Source organism: Vicugna pacos, chromosome 27 (genome assembly GCF_048564905.1).
Source record: "Vicugna pacos chromosome 27, VicPac4, whole genome shotgun sequence".
NCBI classification, from domain to species: Eukaryota; Metazoa; Chordata; class Mammalia; order Artiodactyla; family Camelidae; genus Vicugna; species Vicugna pacos.
In genome coordinates, this window is record NC_133013.1 from 9,080,452 (window position 1) to 9,101,501 (window position 21,050).

A 21,050-nucleotide genomic window follows, 5' to 3' on the forward strand; every position below is an offset into this window, starting at 1 on the left:
AAATTGCAACTGGTGAACTTAGATGTAGGCATACCTCGGATAGTGTGGGTTCAGTTCCAGACCGCTGCAATAAAGCAAACATGGCAATAAAGCGAGTCACACAAAGTTTTTGGTTTCCCAGTGCATATAAAAGTTATGTTCACACTATATTATAGCCTTTAAAGTGTGCAATAGCATTATGTCTAGAAAAAAGTACATACCTTAATTAAAAATATTTTATTGCTGAAAAATGTATCACCTGAGCCTTCAGTTAGTCATAGTAGAAACATCAAAGATCACTGATGACGGATCACCATAACAAGTACAATAATAATGAAGAAGTCTGAAATACTGTGAGAACTACCAAAACGTGACAGAGACACGAAGTGAGCCAATGCTGCTGGAAAAGACGGCACCAGACTTGCTTGACGCAGGGTTGCCACAAACCTTCAATTTGTAAAGAAAATGCAGTATCTGCAAAGTGCAATTTAAAGTGAAGCACAGTAAGACGAGGTTTTGCCTGGATGTAGCTGGGGCGATGTCTAAGCACTGAAGGCATGGCCTGGCTTCTCTTTGCTGCTTACAGTCAAGTGTGAGAGGAGGGAGATCAACTGAGGGAATTGTTTGGCAAAAAGAAACCAGAACTTGAGGATTTGGAAAATTTTCAACCCATTTATGTTGTAAAAAAATGAGAAAGCATGCTCTGGAGAGAACTCCCAGGGTGTGGCTGGATAACCATTTGTGAAGAGATGAGGCATGTTGCTTGTGGAGCCCATTAACCATTTCCACAGAAAGGCTGACAGCCTGCACAGAGATGCGACAGGGTGGAGAAAGGCTGTCAGGCTTCTGGGATTCTACAGGCAGGGAACAGGCAATAGGGCTCTCAAGTAGAGTGTAACAACCCCTGGGATGGGGCCACTTCTTCAATTCCAGAGGGTGGGGCAACTTCCTTGGTGTTAGAGGGCAGGGCCCCACCCAGGGCTGAGGGGGTGGGGTCACCACCGCAGTGGGCCTAAAGGACACAGTATCTGGCCAGAGGATTAATCTCAAGCATTAAAATCTAATTCTAACAGAATTTGCCCTTTTGTAAAGGGAATGCCTATCTTATGCCTGTCCCAGCATTAATACTGTAAACAGAAAACTCATCCAGTTTTACAGGTTCACAGATGGAGAGGAGTTTTGTCCCAGGATGAGTTATACCTGAGTTTTATCCATACCTGACTTAGATGTTTAAGATGAGATTTTGAGCTTAAGACTTGATACTGGAATGGGTTAGGATTTTGGGAGTGTTGGGATGGGGTGAATTTATTTTGCATGTGAGAAGGACATGAATTTTTGGAGTCAGAGGACAGACTGTTACGGGTTGAACGGTATCCTCTCCTCCAAATACATATGTTGACATTCTAATCCCCATTACCCCAGGATAGGACTGTTATGGACTGAACTGTGTCCACACTAATTTATATGTTTAAGTCTGAACCTTCAATGTGATAGTTTCTGGAGATGAGGCCTCTCAGAGATACCAGGTTTAGATGAAATCATGAGGGTGGGGTCTTCATGATGGGATTTGTGCTCTTTATAAGAAGAGACACCAGTCAGCTTGTGCACAGGTGTGCTCATGTTCTCTCTGCCAAGTGAGGCAGCAAGAAAGCAGCCATCTTCAAACCAGCAAGAGAGCCCTCAGTGCAGCCTGCCCTAGTGCACCCTGACTTTGGATTTCCAGCTTCCAGAACTGTGAGAGATCAAGTTTCTGTTGTTTAAGTCACCCAGCCTATGGTATTTTGTTTTGGTGGCCCTAGTGAAGTAATACAATAATCTTATTTGGAAACAGGATCATTGCAGGTGTAATTAGTGAAGTTAGGATGAGGTCTTAGGGTGTGTCCCAAGGGCAATATCCCTGGTGTCCTTATTAAAAAGGGAGATTCGGACACTGAGATAGACACACACACACAGAGGTAAGATGATGTGAAGAGATGAAGGGAGAAGATGGCCATCTACAAGGCAAGAAGTGGGGCTGGACCAGATCCTTCTACCACAGCCCTCCGAAGGAACCAATCCTGCCAGCATCTCGATTTCAGATTTCTAGCCTTCAGAGCTTTGGGACAATAGATTTCTATTGTTTAAACCACCCAGTTTTGTGGCATTTTGCTGCAGCATCCCTAGGAAACTAATAAAACACCCCTGAAAAATCTTGGGAAGTCTGATTTCCTGTTGGGAAATACAGAACTTGTGAGACTCATACCTGCGTGGGAAAAGCCAGATGTGTTGCTATACTAATAAATACCCTCGAAGCTGATATTCTCCATTTTAATAAATGAACAGTTATGTTGGAGAATGAACATTTGCTATGCCTATAACTATCAAAAGTCATGAACATTCTAGCCACTCTGCTGTAGATAGTTGAAGGTCTGGGTATTTATTGTTTATGCAAAATACTGTAATTTCTTTTTACCTTACTCTGTATTAAATTCAGGTTGGAACTAACACTTGTATGGGACTTGGTGTTTTAGAAGAATATTCAATGTTTTTCTAGAATAATGCCACATGTCCATATTAATTTAGCTATTGGCTGATACAATGTACTATTTTATGACAAGCAATGTAAATTGAATACCCACCCCCACGCAGGGGGAGGTGATTAGGTTTACTTTTTTAATGAAGGTACTGACCACTGAACCCAGGACCTAGTGCATGCTGGGCACGTGCTCTACCACTGAGCTATACCTTCCCCTCTAAACTCAATGTATTAGAAAATTTTAAAGTAATATTATTAAGACCTTTTAGAGTTTTTGATTTTAAAATATTGATTTTATTTTCAGCAATAAACTACTGATTCAAGTATTTGGTTTTCAGTTACAAAAGAAAGTACTTTAAAGACTATGGTAGAAACTAAAGTCAAAGCTTATAATGCAGTCTCCATAGCAACACGGGAAGGAGCAGAGCCTGGTGGACCAGATGAAGCCACAAACTCTCAGTTTCAGACCTTAGCATTAACTCACCACAGAAGGCCGTGTTTACATCTTGGCTTTTCATTTTTGCTATAAACACAGGCACTTCTGGCTTTGTGCAACAAAAGGGTGTTGCCTAAGTCCTATGTATCTAATACACTCATTTTATTAAACTAATACTATTATATCAATGTTCTAAAACAATGTAAGATATTCACACTGATTTCTGGGTTGAAGCAGGGGAATAAGTAGCGGTAAAGAGAGTATGTAAACAATAAGTTCCTCAAATCTCATTTACCAATAACACAAAAGTGACTTCATTTGAAGGATCTACTTTATTTTCACAAGTTAATAATCATGATAAAAAGAAACTTTATCTTTTTAAACAGGTATTTAGAATTTTATCAGCTACTGACAGAGCCATCCTGACCATATTGAATTGTTTTCATTTTCGTATTTTCAGTAAGGAAAAATCTTCTGTAGGAAATTGTGTGACAACAATGCATAAGGATTTTACTATAGTTTGATGAATTAGTTAAGATTTTCCTATGACGATATCTTACTAATTAGATTATTTGCTAAAGACACACACACGAAAGGAAGTTTTAAAAGACTCTGAGCTACAAAAATAGATAGTAGTTAACATTTACTTAACCATCCTGGGCTCTTTAGATGAATGAGCTCACTTAATCCTCACAATGACCTTATTAAATAGATTTTATTACTATGTTCATTTTATTGACAAAAAGATGAAGCTCAGAGATGTGAAGTAATTTGCCCAAGATCTCTCAGGGGAGGAGTCAGGATCAGGGGCTGTGCACTTGATCTCTAATCACTACTGCGTCTCATTGGTGTGTCTATTTCATTTGTCACTTTTACTCATGCAGTAACACTCAAATTCTGATTCAGTCCTTTTAACTCTAATTTAAATGGAATTTCACTAAACTTGGTGATATGATCACCTATGATCGGAAGTAGCAAATTAGAAAGGTTTGGAGGAGGGCTTCTGTAGGCAGGTATGGTAAAGCAGAAGCGTTAAAAAAAATACATAAAGTTGAAACAGGGAACTGAAAGTATAGCAAAATGGGATTATTCAGGGCAAGAAGAGATAAATGCAGTTTGGGGGGGAATGGGTAGAGAGATGGAAAAGGTAACTACCATTTGCTGAACACCCATTATGTGCCAGGCGTTTGCCTTCATCATCTGCTAATCCTCAGATGGCCCTGCCCAGCAGGCTGTTCTATCCCCATTTTCAGGCTCAGAGAGGTTCTGCACCCTGCCCACGCTTGCTCTCATTCTAAAAAAATGATTACAAAGGAAACGCTTCTTGGCAATGAATAGGGGTAACAAGTTATCTGGAAAATGTACTAACCCAAAATACCACATTTGATGGATAAGTGAGGTATAATAGTACTTTTTTTTTCAACTTTGAAAAATGTGAACTTAGAAGATCCTAAATTTAGAAAATCTATAAGCTGAGGTTGTGCTAATAGGAGATTTTTCATTTCATGTCCTATTTTTAATTGTCTGGTATTCCTTTTTTAAACTACCAGTATGGGGGTTTTTACTTAGTGAACATTCTTAGCAAATTCAAGGCACTGTGCCAAGAAACAGAGAGCGGCAAGAGAATGCCATTTGGAAGGGTTAGAAACTCAGAACAGAAACACACGCTTGCGCGCACGCGCACATACACACATGCAGTGTTCAGCCACACAGCTTCAGCCAGCAGTGTGAACTAAATGGAAGGGCTGGGCTGGACCTGTTATATAACAAATACTTTGCTCTTACATTCCTTATTGCCTAAAAACTATTGTGAATAGGGGAATAGCAGGAAAATACTCCTAAAAGATTGAGCGACTCTAAATAATACATACAGTAAAACCGTTCTGTGTGTGACCAAAAATGGAACAAAGGGAAATCCAGCTTTCCTGTGATGCTGAAAATGCATTTGTTTCACTTAGCTGTGCCGTAGGAAGCACTCCATGCCCCTTTGAAACTACTGACCTAATGACACTTCTGTGCATGTCCTCCACCCCTCCCCACGGCCCCGCCCCTCACCCAGGTGTAAGCCGTGGTGCCCACTTAGGCATGATTACCCCTGGTGCAGCCCTGCCATTGGCGTCTCTCTCAGGGGAAAGAGCTTAGGGTAGACGATGGTGAACATGGGCTCACTACACCGGTGACAGTGCCCCAGGGGGCAGTGCAGCAGCTCCAGGAGACTTCTGGGTAATGAGACTGGAGACAGAAAGTTCAAATCTGGAACACAAGAGAAAATCACGCACAAATAAAAAATGAGATTTCCTTGAACTAGGCTTCTTAAAATACTTCTCTTTGTTACCAAGCAAGTCCAGTTAGTTAAAAGTACTGTATGCTGAAGATTCTGTGATCTGACAGGCACTGAATAAAAACATAACATTATTTGGAAGTGAAAGAATTTTTTTTAAACATTTTTGATACTAAAAGAAAACCTACTTCTACTCTTTGAAGAGCAACCAGAAGCTGTCCTGATATAGATGCAAGTAAAGAATAAGACCAAATATTCTTTAAGAACAAAGGCTGAAAAGGCATTGTTTACCTTGAGAGGGTCTGTAACCTTCTATAAAAGACAGAGAATAAAAAAAAAGGACTGGGAATGAAGACTAAAACTGACTTTCATTAAGTTCTTTCTAAATCTACCTGGCATTCACAATCTATCAAGCTAAATTATATTTACTGAAAAGAATGCAAAAGGGAAACAAAAAAATCAAAGAAAATGAAAAATAATGAAACCAAGCTTTTCCTCATCTCACTCCGATGAGCTGTCATTAATTAAAAACAAAAACAGGGTGCTTCTTTTCAGTTTAGTCTGAGCTGCAAAAAAGAAATGTTTCAAGCAAAACATCCCAGTGGCCCAAGCAATCTTGAGCACAAATGAACACTGAGTTGCTCTGATAGTTAACATCCAGTAGAGAGAGAAATGGTTATAATGAGGTAAAACCTAAAAATCACTGAAGCATCTTTGGGAAGGAAATACAAATGACTTTATCATCTTTTATATCTGTCAAGACTTGTCAATAACCATTGAGAAAAATGTGGTTTGCTCATAGGTGAATAATTTCAGTTTTGTGTTCGGTTTTAAAAAACAACTTAATTTTGTACTGGACATTCCTGGAAGGTTAACGTTATATGTTTTTGTATGGACCTATTTTTTTTAAGCAAAACAAAACATTTAGCAGTTTTAAAAACACATGAAATGTATTTTCTTATTAGTATTGCCTAGTGTTATCTTAAAGCAGCTCAGAGATCAGTCCACCACCTACGACATCTACATACTGCCAAATCCTTCCCAAACCAAGAGCCGGAATGCTGTGGTAATACTGCCTAAGGCTCCTGATTATTCTCCCCTAAGGTAGATAAATTTCTCAGATGTGAGGAGGCTATAAGGCAAAAGCCTGCTCTGTTAGAAGAAGTACCCAACTTTGTTTTAAGGATAAGATCTTTGCAGATTTTTTTCTACTAAAGAAAGGCTGGCTCCTGCCAGCCTTCTCACTTCCACAAATATATGTTCCCAAACACCAATTTCTTTCATTTAAACCACACAGTTTAACGTTTAACCTCTGTCCTTTGTCACTGAAGACCATATTTAGTGAATGCTTCTCTGTCTGTAGGGGATGCTGAAGAGATCAGTGTTGATAAAATATTAAAAGTTTGCTCTTTTAAAAAAAAGTCCCATTGCACTACAACATTCATATACTTAATGCCACTGAACTAACTGAATACTTAAAAATGGTTAAAATGGCCAATTTTATGTCAAGTATATTTTTACCACAATTTTAAAAAACGAACACCAGAGTAGCATAAAACCATTTCTGAGCTCACTGAATAAAAGGCAGGAAAAACAAAACAAAGAAAAAAATGAAAAAAGAAAAGAAAGGTCCCATGTACCTTTCAGAAAGCTGTGGTAGGTGTGATGCAGACTCCTCATGGCCAGCTCTTGCAGAGGCAGGACATGATCGTTCTCCGTCCCGATGGCCTTCACTTCAGCAGGGAGGAAAACGGTGAGTTGCCCTGATGAAAAGGAAAGCAGCTTCACCTCGGAAACTTGAATGGGAGCACCGCAGCTACGGAAACACACATGTTCACAGTAGTATTAGCCAAGAAGAAACAATATGCGTGCCAGTAAAAATGTGTTAATCAAAATATACATTTAAAATTTTAAGGCACTGCTGACTTACCAGAATTCTTTTCAAAGTGAACAGATGCTATCCTGGGTTCCTTAATAAAACCTGGCACAGAAATTTAAACTCATCATTTGGAGCTCACCTAAATCATTGCTGAGGTCCAGGCACTTCCAGGAAGGACAAACTTGGAAGGAACTTCCCTTCACAGGAGCTACACAGTTTGCTTTGTAAGCTGTATTTATCTTCATTTTCTTAACCTTTCCAAGTTTATGTTATTGAAATTTTCAAAATTAAGAGGAACAAAGAGTACTCTCTTAAGTTATAGTAACTTGGTATAATAGAATTTTTGTGTGGGAAAAAAGCCCTGCAAAGCAAATAGATTTTTAATCTTAGCAGATAACTTTACTGGGTCCTTCCATAAATTTGTGGAGAAAATATTCTTGGCAAAGTCTACTGAATAAGCCAAGTCACGTTGTAGTCCCTGTAGCCACTCTTAACCAGAAGGCAGAGATGTTCTTGTTACTTTAGCTACAGGGTTATCAAAACTCAGGTGTCTGACCTCATTCTACCTCCTGTCTGACACCACGAAGTTATCTAGGAGTCTCAACACTTTTCTTCTCTAAAGATAAACAGGTGCCAACAAACCTTGGCTCTCCAGACACAACATGTGATAATCTCTCTACCCGCAACTGGAAACAGGACTAGAAGGCAGAAGTCCTTGGCTTACTTGTTTATCAGATGTTCCTTCATTTGCTCACTCCTTCCATCAGAAAATGTTTCTAGAGCAACTACTATACACCAGTCAGTTAAAATACTTAAGTTAAAAAAAAGATGATCCCTTTGAAAAATGTAAAAATTACAATATAATTTTTCTAATATTGGATCAGAAAAAATAGAGGAACTGACTCTGTCCAGGGAACTAGGGAAGATTTTACAGGGAAGACAGTATCTGACTTAGAACTCAATTAATTCTACTCAATCAATTTCTCCACTGGGCTCAAGAAAAAGAACTTCACACGGCCATGCTGGGCCCCCCTAACCTAGGCAAAACCTGTACTCCAAAGGGAATCAGTTTTTCCAAGTTCTAACATTAGAGTTTGGCTTGCCTTCTTCAACAGCATGAAGTATTCTGTGTCTGGCTCCTTTCGTTAACATTGTCTTTCTGTGGTGCATCCACGCTTTTGTGTGTTACTGTAGTTTATTCATTTTCATCGCTGTGCAGTAATTGACAAGTGTATGGGCTGTTTCCAGTGTGGGGCTATTATGAACAGTTTTGTATATATTATTGGATACATATGAGCATAAAATTCTGTTAGGTACACACTTAAGATCAGAATCGAGCTTATTATAGTGAGGAGAGACGGACAATTAAATGATAAATATATGCTAATAGAGTGAGAGGGGAGTGAGAGCTGTATCACCTTAGACAACATAATCAAAGAAAGCCTTTCTGAGAAGGTGACATTTCAGCAGAGACTTAATGGAAGAGAAGAGTGCACTCAGGGAAGCGGAGCTCAGTCACAGCCTGGCAAGCACGTTAAACTGAGGACAAGGAACTAAGAGTTCAGGGAGTCCAAAGCAGCAATTCACAGGACAGAGAACCTCAGAGGAGGGAGATGCAGAGAGAGAGAACTCAGGAGATCTGCACAAGGTCCCCCTTAAGTATTCAGATGAGTACTGATCAGCACAAGCACATGAGGAAACTACCTGAGGCTGGAGAAAGGATGAGCTCAAAGGATTAAAGGTAACAGTGCCCAGCGGTCACACAGGGTAGGAAACAGTGCCTGTTCTTATCAGTCAGACATGAACCTCATAATTAAAGGGACACTGAGTAGAGTGCACAGAAGGGGTCTTATCTCAGTAGTGGTGAATAATGAGCACTAGACTGAACACCATTCCATTCTCACCTAACAAATCTAAAAGCCATATCTGAAAAGATTAAATTATTTCCAATTAACTTAGTTGTGTCTCAAAATATATATCAAGAATAGCTATATGAATATAAAAATATCCAGCACTCAACATCGTAAAATTCACACTGTCTGGCATACAACCCCAAATTACTGGGCTTTCCAATAAGCAAGAAAATATGACTTGAAATAAAGAAAAAAAAATCATGCAACTGAAACCAACCAGGAACTGACAGGTGTTAAAACTGGCAGAAAAGGTCATTACAACAATGATTATAATTACTGCATAGAAGAAGGTCATGTTACATACATAGCTCTCATCTAAAGAAACCAGAAATAAGAGAGTGAATTAAACCCTAAGTAAAATAAAAGAAATAATAAAGAGATTCAAGACAATCAGTGACACAGAAGACAGGATAGAGAAAAATCAATTAAAATAAAAGCTGGATATTTGAGAAGATCAATAAAATTGGTAAGTCTCTAACCAGATTAATCAGAGAGAAGACACAAATTACCAATATCAGAAATGCCCCATTTCTGCAGATAATAGAAAGGTAAGAAGTAATGTTATGCTAATACAAAGTCCTTGAAGGACAAAAAGCACCAAAGCTCACTCAAGATACAGAGAAGTTCAACAGCCCTACATTTACTAATGAAGTTGAAATTGTAGTTAAAAGGTTGGAATACTTCCCAACTCATTCTATGAAGCCAGCATTATCCTGATACCAAAGCCAGATGAAGACGTAACAAGAAAAGAGAGACAAAAAACAGTATCACTCATGAATGTAGATAGAAAATATCTAAACAAAACTTTAGCAAGTTGAATTCAACAATGTATAAAGTCACTATGACCAAATGAAGTTTATCTTATTAATCAAGATTGTATTAACCTTAGAAAATCAATGTAAATCACTATTTTAAAACCTAAAAAACTATATAATCATATCAAAAGATGCAGAAAACAGGTCTAACAAAATTCAATACCTATCTCTAATTTTTAAAAACTCTCAGTAAACTAGGAATAGAAGGGAATTTATTCATCTGATAAAGGATATGTATGAAAAAGCAACAGTCAATATTATACTTAATGTTGAAAGACTGTTTTCCCAATAAGTTCAGCAAAACAAACATGTCTGCTCTCACTACTTCTATTTAACATTGTACTAGAGCTTCTGACCAGTGCAATAAAGAAAGAAAAAGAAATAGAAGGTGACTAGATTTGAAAGGAAGAAGCAAAACTGTCTTTCTTCCCAAAAGATATGACTGTGTATGTAGAAAGTCCAATAAAATCTACAGAAAACCTACTGGAACTATTAAGTGAGTTTGGCAAGTTTGGAGGATACAAGATTAATATACAGAATCATCTCTACTTCTATATGGCAGCAATAATCAATTGGAAATTTTTAAAACTTTAAATACCATACACAATACCACGAAAAATATAAAATACTTAGAGACAAATCTAGCAAAAAATGTCCAAGACCTGTACACTGAACCCTACAAGAAAAAACAGAGTAATTAAGACATTTATTGTGATCATGGGTTGGAAGACTCAATATTGTTAAGATGTTAATTCTCCTCAAATTGATCTATAGATTCAATGCAATCAAAATCACAATTTTTTAAAAAATATAAATTGAAAATACAATTCTAAAACTTACACAGAGTCTGATAATAAAATGTATATAGAAATGGAAAACAGCTAGAATAGTCAAAAGTTTTTGAAAAAAATTTAATACTTATTGTAAAATTATGATAATTAAGATAGTGTCAAAATAGACAGATCAATGGAACAGATGGAGTATCTAAAAACAGACCCTCATATATATGGACAACTATTTTCAACTAAGGTACAAAGGCAATATAGTGGAGAAAGGATAGTATTTTTAACATATTGTGCTTGAACAACTGTATATCCATATGCAAAAAAGGAACTTCAATCATACCTTGTACCATATACAAAAATAAACTCAAAATGAATCATAGATTTAAATGTAAACCTAAACCCTTAAAAATTCTAGAAGACAACATAGGAGAAAAGCTTTGTGATTTGGAACAAATTGATAGACTGGACTTTATCAAAATAAAAAAATGTCTGCTCGTCAAAAGGCCCTGTGAAGAGAATGAAAAGGTAAGCCATGGTCTAGGAGAAGATATTTGCAAAGAATATACAGGATAAAGGACTTGTATCCAGATCTACAGAGAACTTTCAAAACTCAATAATAAGAACACAAGCAACCAAGGGAAAAATGGGAGAAAGACACTATATCAAAGCAGATATATGGATGGCAAATAAGAAATAAAAAGAGACACACCCTTATTTATAAGAGAAATGAAATTTAAAAACTTAATGGAAATATACACTACACATTTAGGATAAAATTTAAAAGACTGATCATCCCAAGTGTTCACAAAAATATGTAAGAACCAAAAATCTCTCACATTGCAGGTGGGGATGTAAAATGGTACACTGACTATAAGGTATGCACAGATTTTAGACTGAGTGGGAAGTCTGCCCCAAACCCCTGTGCTGTTCAAGGGTCAACTGTATATGGATGGCAAATAAGCACATGAAAAGCTGTTCAACATCAACAGTCATTAGAGAAATGCAAATTAAAACCAAGAGGTATTACCAACTTATTAGAATTTCTGAAAGGGAAAAAAAAACCTGACAAGAACATTCATGAAATACTAAGTAGCACAGCCATGTTGGAAAAGTCTGACAGTTTTTTATAAAGTTAAATACACACTTATCACATAATCCAGCAAATGCATTCTTATTTACCCAAGTGAAATAAAATTATGTTCATGTAAAACTCCATACATGAACATTTGCAGCAGCCCGTATCATCTTATTTATATGACACTCTGGAAAAGGTAAATTATAGGGGTATAAAACGGACCACTGTTTCCACAGAGCTAGGGTGTCTCCTGGAGAGGAAAGATTCATTTCAAAGGGACATGGGGATGTTTTGGGGGTGAATGACCATTCTAAACTGTGATTACAATGGTGGCTATATGACTGCATGCATTTGTCAATATTAATGGTGCTAAAGCACAGTCCTGGAGCCCTCTGCCCTTTGAGTTGCTGGGTTATGGGGAGATCTTAAGGGAAAAGCAGACACAGTAGTGGGGCATCTCAGGGGCTTTTAATTCAACAGCTATCCACTAACTTGTGTAGAAATACTTCAAAACCGTCAATAATTTAACAGCTAGTATGGGTACACTAGGGCAAACCAGCTGCACACTGGCCTATCAACTGGTGTCAAAATTTATACGAAAACTTTCTCAGTATTTTTCTTTGATCTGCTACTTTGCCTTTCTCCCTCTTACTTTTGAAACCTTTCTTGACCCTATGGAATCACATAAACGTGAGAGTCTGTAGCAGTATGGTTGTGACTTTGAGTATTTCTGTGGGTTAGAAAGGTACCATCCTTGAACCATTTTGTGAAGATGAGGAAATAAATTTAAATTTTACTTTATAATTATTATTCGATTCTTAATATGGAGAAAATTCGGATGAGGGGATCATATCCAAAATGCTATTATGCAGTATGTCCACTAAGTCTGGAAACACCAGCAAACACACAACACATGATTCTTTTGAATGATATACTATAGTATGTGGTGTGATGATTAAATTTTTGTATCAACTTGGCTACGGCACCCAGATATTTGGTCAAACACCAGTCCAGATGTTTCTGTGAAGGTATTTTTAAAGATGAGATTAACATTTAAATCAGTACATTCTGAATAAAGCTGATTACCTTCTATAATGCTGATTGGGCCTTATCCAAGGAGTTGAAGGCCTTTAAGAGAAAAAGACTGAGGTCCCCCAAGGAAAAGCTCTGCTTCCAGACTGCCTTCAGACTCATGCTGCCACATCAGCTCTTCCCTGGGTCTCCAGACTGCTCTGCAGATTTCAGACTTGCCAGCCCCCACAAACATATGAGTCAATTCCTTAAAATAAATCAATCTCCCTCTCCCTCTCAGTGCCCCCCGGCCCCCTACCTACACACACACACACACACACACACACACACACACACACGCACCCTGTTGGTTCTGTTGCTATGGAGAAGCCTGATTAATACAAGTGGTAAAACAATATTATTTGTTTCCAAATGTTATAGTCATACTTTAGTATGAGAATTCCTGAGAAAAACCATGAAACAATAAAAATACGAGGTAAAAAGCAAGCAAGTCATTCATGAAAGTTTACTTTATACTGTTACTGCCTTAACAGCTGCTGCTTCTTAACCTTACAATTGTTGATGAACTCTACAAGGACACTGTCCAAAGAAGTTAACAATATTGGGTAATAAATAAAGGTTCAGAAAACTGAAACCCAGACCTTTCCTGATGTCTTCCTCATCTCCAAAAATTAAAAGGATATGTTTATGAGAGAAACCACGGAAAAGACTCACATTAACAAGTAAGTGGATCCTCATTTTATGTAAGGCCTCATTTCCCTTTGATAATTCTTTTAGCAGAAGTTCCTACTCTTTTCCACTGGCTATAAACAGCTAATTAAATTCATTTTATGATACTTCTATTAAACGCCTCCTCCACTTAACCCTGGAGAAGAGCTGCAGCTATGCAGAATGTAGGTTGCAAGGGAGGAATTCACACGAGTTAGGAACCTTTCTGCTGGCCATGGCCAACCTTCCTTGACCTTCTCAGAGACTACATATCCACCCCACTATGTGAAATGATGCAGGAGCGAGAAAGGTATTTTCCATCCCTGTTCTCAAGAAGCTAGTAGAGGGGCTCAAACATACAGAGGTGATTCTAGACCAAGGAGAAGAGGGAGGCAGTGTATGCAGTGCAGAGGTTAGCAGTATGGACAATGAAGCAGATAATAACTCTACCCCCACCAAGCTTTGTGACCTGGGACACTTCACTTAATCTCTCTGAGCTTCAATTTCTTCACTTCTAAGACAGAGATATCACAAGGGTTGCTGGGAGGATTATGCACATTTGCAGGTAAGTCAATGAGTACATTGCCTGGCACCACAGTAAAGGTTAAGCAATGTTCACAGCTGTGCTCTCTTTTTATCATTATAATAATTTTTTTTGGATAATACACTATAATACATGATGTGATAGATAAATATTTGTATTAACTTGGCTAGGCCATGGTACCCAGATATTTGCTCAAACACCAGTCTAGATGTTGCTATGAAGGCATCTACTGTTCAAAACTTAAGATTAGCATGATGATATTCCAGGGAAAGGGAACAGGGGTTCAATTCTGTGAATGCACGGGGCAGATGGGGTTAAACAAACAGTTCCCACTGGCCAGAGTGTCGGTACATGGAAGAGAATAGCAAATGGGCAAGAGGGCTGGAAAGGTCCGTCTCTTGAAAGCTAGAGTCACTGACCTCAGTAAGACATCATCGTGAAATGAACTGTCAGTAAAGAGAGATGGAAGCTCCATAATATGTTCAGTACACAGTAAAATGAAATGCTTATTAGCTGGCAATTTAAATTTTTAAAAAATTTTTATTTTTTTTTATTGAAGTATAGTCAGTCTACATTGTGTCAATTTCTGGTGTACAGCATAATGTTTCAGTCATACATATATATATACATATATTCCATTTCGTATTCTTTTTCACTGTAGGTTACTAAAAGATATTGAATATAGTTCCCTGTGCTACACAGTAGAAACTTATTGTTTACCTAGTTGACAACTATTAAGTCTTAGTATCTTTGATTTCTAACTCAATAGTTTTTATTATTTTAGAATAAATGGTGAAATGGTTACAGAAATGATTAAACATTCCAACCCTTAAATGGGTTACTAAAATGAGTTGAAATTTGTTACAAATGTCAGGACCGTCAGCTTAGGTATGCAGATACTTCGTAACAAATATCACACAATTCCCTCTCAACACAGTGTTTTCAGAGCTGCCATTCAACATTTAATACTAATCAAGCTAAATGAACAGTGACATCATTTTGCCACTGAGATTATGCTCCAAAACATGTATGTGATTTAGCAAATTAATTCTTATCCATTTTCAAACTTACCATTCCACCTACCAAAGTGTTAAAAGTCAAGAATGTTTAAATTCCCTTACCAAAAGAACTCAAATTACTCTCTTTTAAACTTCAGATAATAAATTGTCATCCACATGCTCACTACTGTGGAAACTGCTACCAGATTAACCCTCCTTTTCAGAAAGAAAGAAAAAAATTTTTTTCAGCTTAAAATAGGAGGAAAAGGAAAGGGGAGAAGTGGTTCTGGAGAAGGAAAGAAGTTATGCCAACCAGATAGAATAAACCTTGCTTTAGACAAAGGGTCTTACTGTCATCTTGGCAGGGCCTCCTTTGAGGCTTAGTTTTGTTCCATCTGAGAATGCATTTATTCTATTTTCATTCTTGAAAGGTATTTTTGATGGTTGCTAGGGTTACTGTTTTCTTCTTTGGCACTTTAAAAATAGAGTTCCACTGTTTTCTGGCCTTCAGAATTTCTGATGAGAAGGCAACGGTCTTTTGAATTATTCCTTTGCATGTAGTTTGTCATTTTTCTCTGGTTGCTTTCAAGATTTTCTATTTATCTTTGGTTTTCAGCAGCTTTGCCTGGGTATGGTTTTCTTTGTAATCTATACTGCTCAGGGTTCACTGAGTTTCTTGAAAATGTAAATTTATGTCTTTTACCATATTTGGGGAAATTTTGGACATTATTTCTTCAAAGAATTTTGTTGTTGCCCCATCTTTTTGTATTCCCGTTTGGGGATGCCAATTATACACATGTCAGGCTTCTTTGTACTGTTTGGCAGGTCCATGATGCTGACGGTTATTCTTGTTTTCGATCTTTTTTTTCCTGTGTTCTTTAGACTGAATCATTTCTTTCGATCTACCTCCAAGTTCACTGACTTTTCTCTGTTACACCATTCTGTTGTTAAACCCATTGAGTAAAGTTTTTATTTAGATACTGTATTTTTCAACTTTAGAATTTTCATTTGTTTCTTTTATAGAGTTCCTATTTTTCCAGTCTATTCATTCACTGAAAACTTACTTTTCTTTACTTCATTGAGAGTAGGTGCTTTAAAATCCTTGTCTGTCAATTCTAACATTTTGGGTCATCTCAGGTTGGTCTCTGCTGATTATCTTTTTCCTTGATACTAGGTCATATTTTCTTTATTCTTCAAATGTTATATAATTTGGAGTTGTATCTTGGACATTTTGAAAGTTATATTGTAAACACTCTGGATTCTGTTATATTCCTCTAAAACTTAAAAGGAGTATTAATATTTTTGTTTTAATAAGCAATTAATTATGGCATTGGAATCAAACTACAGACTCTGTCTCTTGAGTGACAGCTCAAATCACACTTGAGTATTATTTTTTTTAGTCTGTAGCTAGGCTCCTTTGTGTTTGCCCCATGGAGGTGATTCAAGTATCCAGTATTGCTTGTTTGAGGTGTGTAGGCAGCCCCCGCACACAAATGGACTATGATTCAAAGGATATTTTTTGGTATATTTATCTAACTCAGAAATTGGAATGCATTTCTCATGTGTTACCTTGAATGGTTATCTTAACAAACCTTTTAACCAATTTGTACCCAAATCCAGCTATAATTGCTGATTTACATAAGAAAAAGCAAAGCAGTGGCTTGGTTTTCTTTTTCTCATATAATCAGACAACTGAGAAAATAACTCTGCTACAGGACCACTCTTACTACTAAGTTCTCCTGAGTAAGCAAATGTGCGAATTACCACCCTTCAAAATTCTAACATGGGAGGGACTTCTTTTTCTGGGTAAAATATAGAAGAACTGAAGACATTTACTCCCATAGTAACAATAAGAAAAATCCAGACAAAACAAAAACCATACTTTTCCAAGAGGTCAGCAAAGAGCATGGATGCAAGGAAACTGTAGCCATCCTCCAAGATGGCTCCCACGATCCTCCCCTCCTGGTATTCACTCCCTTATGCAGTCTCCTCCCACAATGAATAGGGTTAACCTGTGTAATCAATAGGATATAATACAAATGGCAGTGTGTGCCTTCAAGGACAGGTTATAAAAAGATAATCCCATGCTGTAAATTTTCATTACTCTACTGTTCTCTTAGGGTATTTATTTTTTGTATTACAGTTATTTTCATACATTAGAATAAACATCTAAATTATCTTTTCCACAATTCTTAGCACAGTGCTGACTTGCTAGTTAATGCTCAATAATTATTTGACAAATAAATGAACATATAATAAGGAGCTAACTTCACATTTCTATGAATATCAAAGATAATTTTGTGAGACTTCTGAGATTTTTTGAAACTGCAACATTTGTTATTTGCTATTTTTCTATCCATTTATATGTTGTATACCTGATTCTCTATTTTCCTTCTGAGATATGAATCATACACATATCAGACTTTTTAATACTGTGCCACAGGTCCCTAAAGCTGTATTCATTTTGCTCTAATTCTCTTAGGCTTAATCAGACAAGGGTAATATAAGTGTTTCAGATAGTACAGTACGGCAGAAGCTGGTGTGTTCCTATGATCCAGGCCTACCTCTGGGCTAGAAGGAACCTGTGATGGCAGAGGAGAGCTAAATGTGCTGTTCCTTTGGTTCTCAGCTTAAATATCATCTCCTTAGAGAGAATTAGCACCAAGTTTGTTTAATTATTGATTGTCTGGATCCCTGGCTAGATTATGAGGCCCATGAAAGCAGGTACTGACCTGGAATTCTGAACACATTTTTGCCATAGAAATATTGTATAAGTAACCATAATTTTGGGGGTGTAAAATGGGTTAAATGACCTTTTAATGAGCTGGCTAGGAGTATAACCACCAGGACTGCATCCATAAGAAAGGCATCCTGAGTTAAACCAACAGATGAAAAATACCTTCGTATCATAGTTCATTTGTATGTGGGATGGCCTATACTCCAAAAACTACTAATATTAGAAAACTGATTGTTTGATAACTGCCCTTTTAATAATGTTATTTATCTTCTTACTATGATTACCAAAGGAAGATGCTAATAATAATAAAAAGTGTACACTATCTGCTAATAATTCACACATTTTGCCTTACTATTTATTTTCTCAAAGATTCAGAGCTCTTATAAGTCTCACAACCTCTGCTACCAGATACCAAGTCTACGATGAAAATTTATCTGTCCCTCTGCCCTGCACAAATAGAACTTTCTGACAGTCAGTAACATCCACATCTAAACATCTAAAGTAGAAGGCTCTTTATCTCAAGTAAAAGCTATTTCTCAGTTGTGGTAGAGACTTAAATCACATTTCAACGCAGCCTCTCAAGGCGCTAGTGTGGGGAAAACTGCCTTCAGCCTTGGAGCCTGCTTGCATCATTCCATGTATCTTGGTGATTGAGTGCATTTTACTTACCACTTGGAAAAATGAGGCTATATTATAGATGCTTTAAGAACTCATTAGGATTAATGAGTGAGTAGTATCACAGCTGTCACATAATCAGCCGCAGAAAAGTCACTGAGCTAAAAACTCCACCACATACTCTATTATCTATGCTTCACAGAAGGTTCTGGAATACATCTCTGGGCTTGTATTTCATCAGCCCATTCAGGCACTGAATTCATCCAGGGCTCTTCCAAGATAACAACTGTGTAATTTTTCCTAGGGGATGGCCACAACTCCTAGGATTACCCTCTCCGGAGCAATCACCGCTCAGTGCCCATCCCCTGGCACCAGGCCAGCAGGGGAATGGCTGCGTCTACGTACAAGCTTGCTGTCATCCCTTTTCTTGCCAGAACTACAGCTAGTATGAGCCAGGTTGTGCAGGATGTTTGAAATTACAAGGAGAGAGTCAACATGCTGGCTAAGCAGCCTCAAAGGAGTTCCAAGTATCCTTTGGCTGCTTAAGTGAGGAAAGTCAGGCCCGTCAAAAGCAGGTTCTGGCAGCTGAGTTGTCCTGTATTAAGCTCACACCACTCTGGGAACCACTTTCAGGTGGTCCTGTCTCACTGCTGTGGAAGGAGATGCTGAGGCCATCTTTCTAAAAGCCTGACTGAGAAGGAAAGATTATTGCTGCTCTGAAAATAATAGCCTAACATTTCCTATTAACTGAAACATCTGTTTTGGTGGCTAGAATCATGATCTGTATTGAGGGATTATTTCAAATGTTGAGTTCTAAATATTTCCATTGAAGTCCTAGATACTAGGGCTGACAGTGTAGTAAAATTGTCACTGTGATGGAGCACAGAGAAAGAAAAGCTTTGAAATTAATGCTGATTCCTCCAGTTTCTGTGAGTGATACTACTGAGTTTATAATAGTATGCATGGATTAATTTTTCTTTTGACTGGAAAATAATAAACAACTTACTGACTGAACTCACAGCTTACTCACTGAACTCAAGTACAATACTCTCAATTGCTTGCTCAACATTTCTTGGCTTCTAAGGGTATTTGGTTTAGCACATTAAGACGAAAGGCAAAACTGAACAGGATTATTAAAAGTAGTGTATATGAGTTTTATCAGGACCAATAATGGAGCAGAAGCAAAACCAGCAAAAGCACTGAGTGATAGTGTGAAATGTGAAAGCAGCCTTACCCACTGCACCCGATGACTTTGTTGTACAGATAGGAAGGCAAGCCTTTCAGGTGAATGTTGTTATCCACGTACACATACTGTAGTTCTCGAGATCGACCTAAATCTGGATTAGAAAGAAAAGCGCTGTAACTCCTATAATGCACCAATATAATGTGAAATGTAAACCTTAACACACAATATTACAATAATTCAAAATTTCTGCTCTGGAAGCAAAAAATGTTGTAGATTTAACGCTAGGTGTGAAATTATGTCAGTTGCAATATGAGATTCTACATTAGAAAACATGAGTGCTGCAAAATTACTCAACCCAACTGAACCTTGATTGTTTAAACTATAAAATGAACCTTGGGAATATTATTAAATTTCCTCACCACATAAATATTCTATGACTTTTAATAAACAATTTTTATTTAAGAATAAAGTTTGTTATAGGTCATTTAGTTTCATATATTTCCAGGAAAAAGTGCTACACAAACTAAGTTGGCAGCTCAGTCTACAAAAGCCTAGTTCTGCTCTTATATCGAGATTCACTGTGTCTCACCTCCCCTGGGCAGAAAGATGGGAGGAGAGTGAGGGAGGCCTGGGGATCAGGCCCTGGTTAGGCTGGGACCTCAGCAGCCAGGTGGATGTGGGAATGGATGGAACTGCCCATGGCTGCAGTAGGAGGAAGAAGCAAAGGGAACCCCAAGTCCCAGTCCCCAGTGAGGTATGAAGGTACAAATGGATGGATCAGACCTGCAGGCCAGGGAGTAGGGCTGGAATGGGTTTGTACTAGGAATGGGAAGAGGTGAGAAAGGGGGACCAAAATGAAGAGTCTGCGAGAGGAGCAAGCTGCTAGCAAGAGGTAGAATCTAGATGTTTCCCAGAAGTAACGGGGCAAGTGATGAGGTGGAGCAAAGACCGGAGGAGGATTCAATAAGGAAACAATGGCACAGAGTACTGGAGGTGATGTCTGACCGACACAGGCAGCAGAGACCTTCCAAGTGTCAAGGTCATCCCCTCCCGTCCACTGTGTGCTGCCCAGGATATGTTTGACCAGCTTTCCTTTCCAGTCCTGTCATTCATGGGGTAGGACTATTTGTCTTCATTGTCAAGGAGGTGCACAACAGAGTCCTCAGTAGCCCTGCCAACTCTCTGCCCCCTGAAGCAAGACCATAATTTTTGAACAGTTTTCTATAGTTCTGCTTGTGAAAATAGGAAATAGGCAATAGGCTGGAAGATATCTTTTCTCCCCTCCTTCTATGGTTTAGGAAAGACAAAGGCCCAGAGAACTAAATTAGGAGGTTCTGAAGCATATCTACATTTCAAAAGAAAACTCATTTACCCATTAAGAACCTTTTAGGCACTACAGTAGGCCTTGGGGATATAGATGTGAATATGATATTGAGGACAGACATGAAAAATGATAACTGTAATACAATATGATTACTGCTATTAGAGAGGCTTGTATAAAGTCGTATGGTTTCACAAATGGGTTTTTGACAATTGGTTACATTAAGAGGGA

General features: G+C 37.9%; 1 protein-coding gene across 2 annotated transcripts in view; it reads right to left on the reverse strand.

Annotated features, from left to right (window-relative positions):
- The window catches only part of LRRC28 (leucine rich repeat containing 28), a 102,454-nt gene that overhangs the window by 14,233 nt on the left and 67,171 nt on the right, over positions 1 to 21,050 (reverse strand). The window contains exons 7-9 of one of the 2 annotated variants that reach the window (XM_015245477.3): positions 19,547 to 19,649; positions 6,852 to 7,027; positions 5,024 to 5,183 (exon numbers count right to left, since the gene is read on the reverse strand). In XM_015245477.3, coding sequence (XP_015100963.1) covers positions 5,024 to 5,183; positions 6,852 to 7,027; positions 19,547 to 19,649 — 439 coding nt within the window. Of the gene's footprint in view, positions 1 to 4,985; positions 5,184 to 6,851; positions 7,028 to 19,546; positions 19,650 to 21,050 lie in introns of both variants that reach the window. The other variant, XM_031691879.2, reaches the window with a different exon arrangement.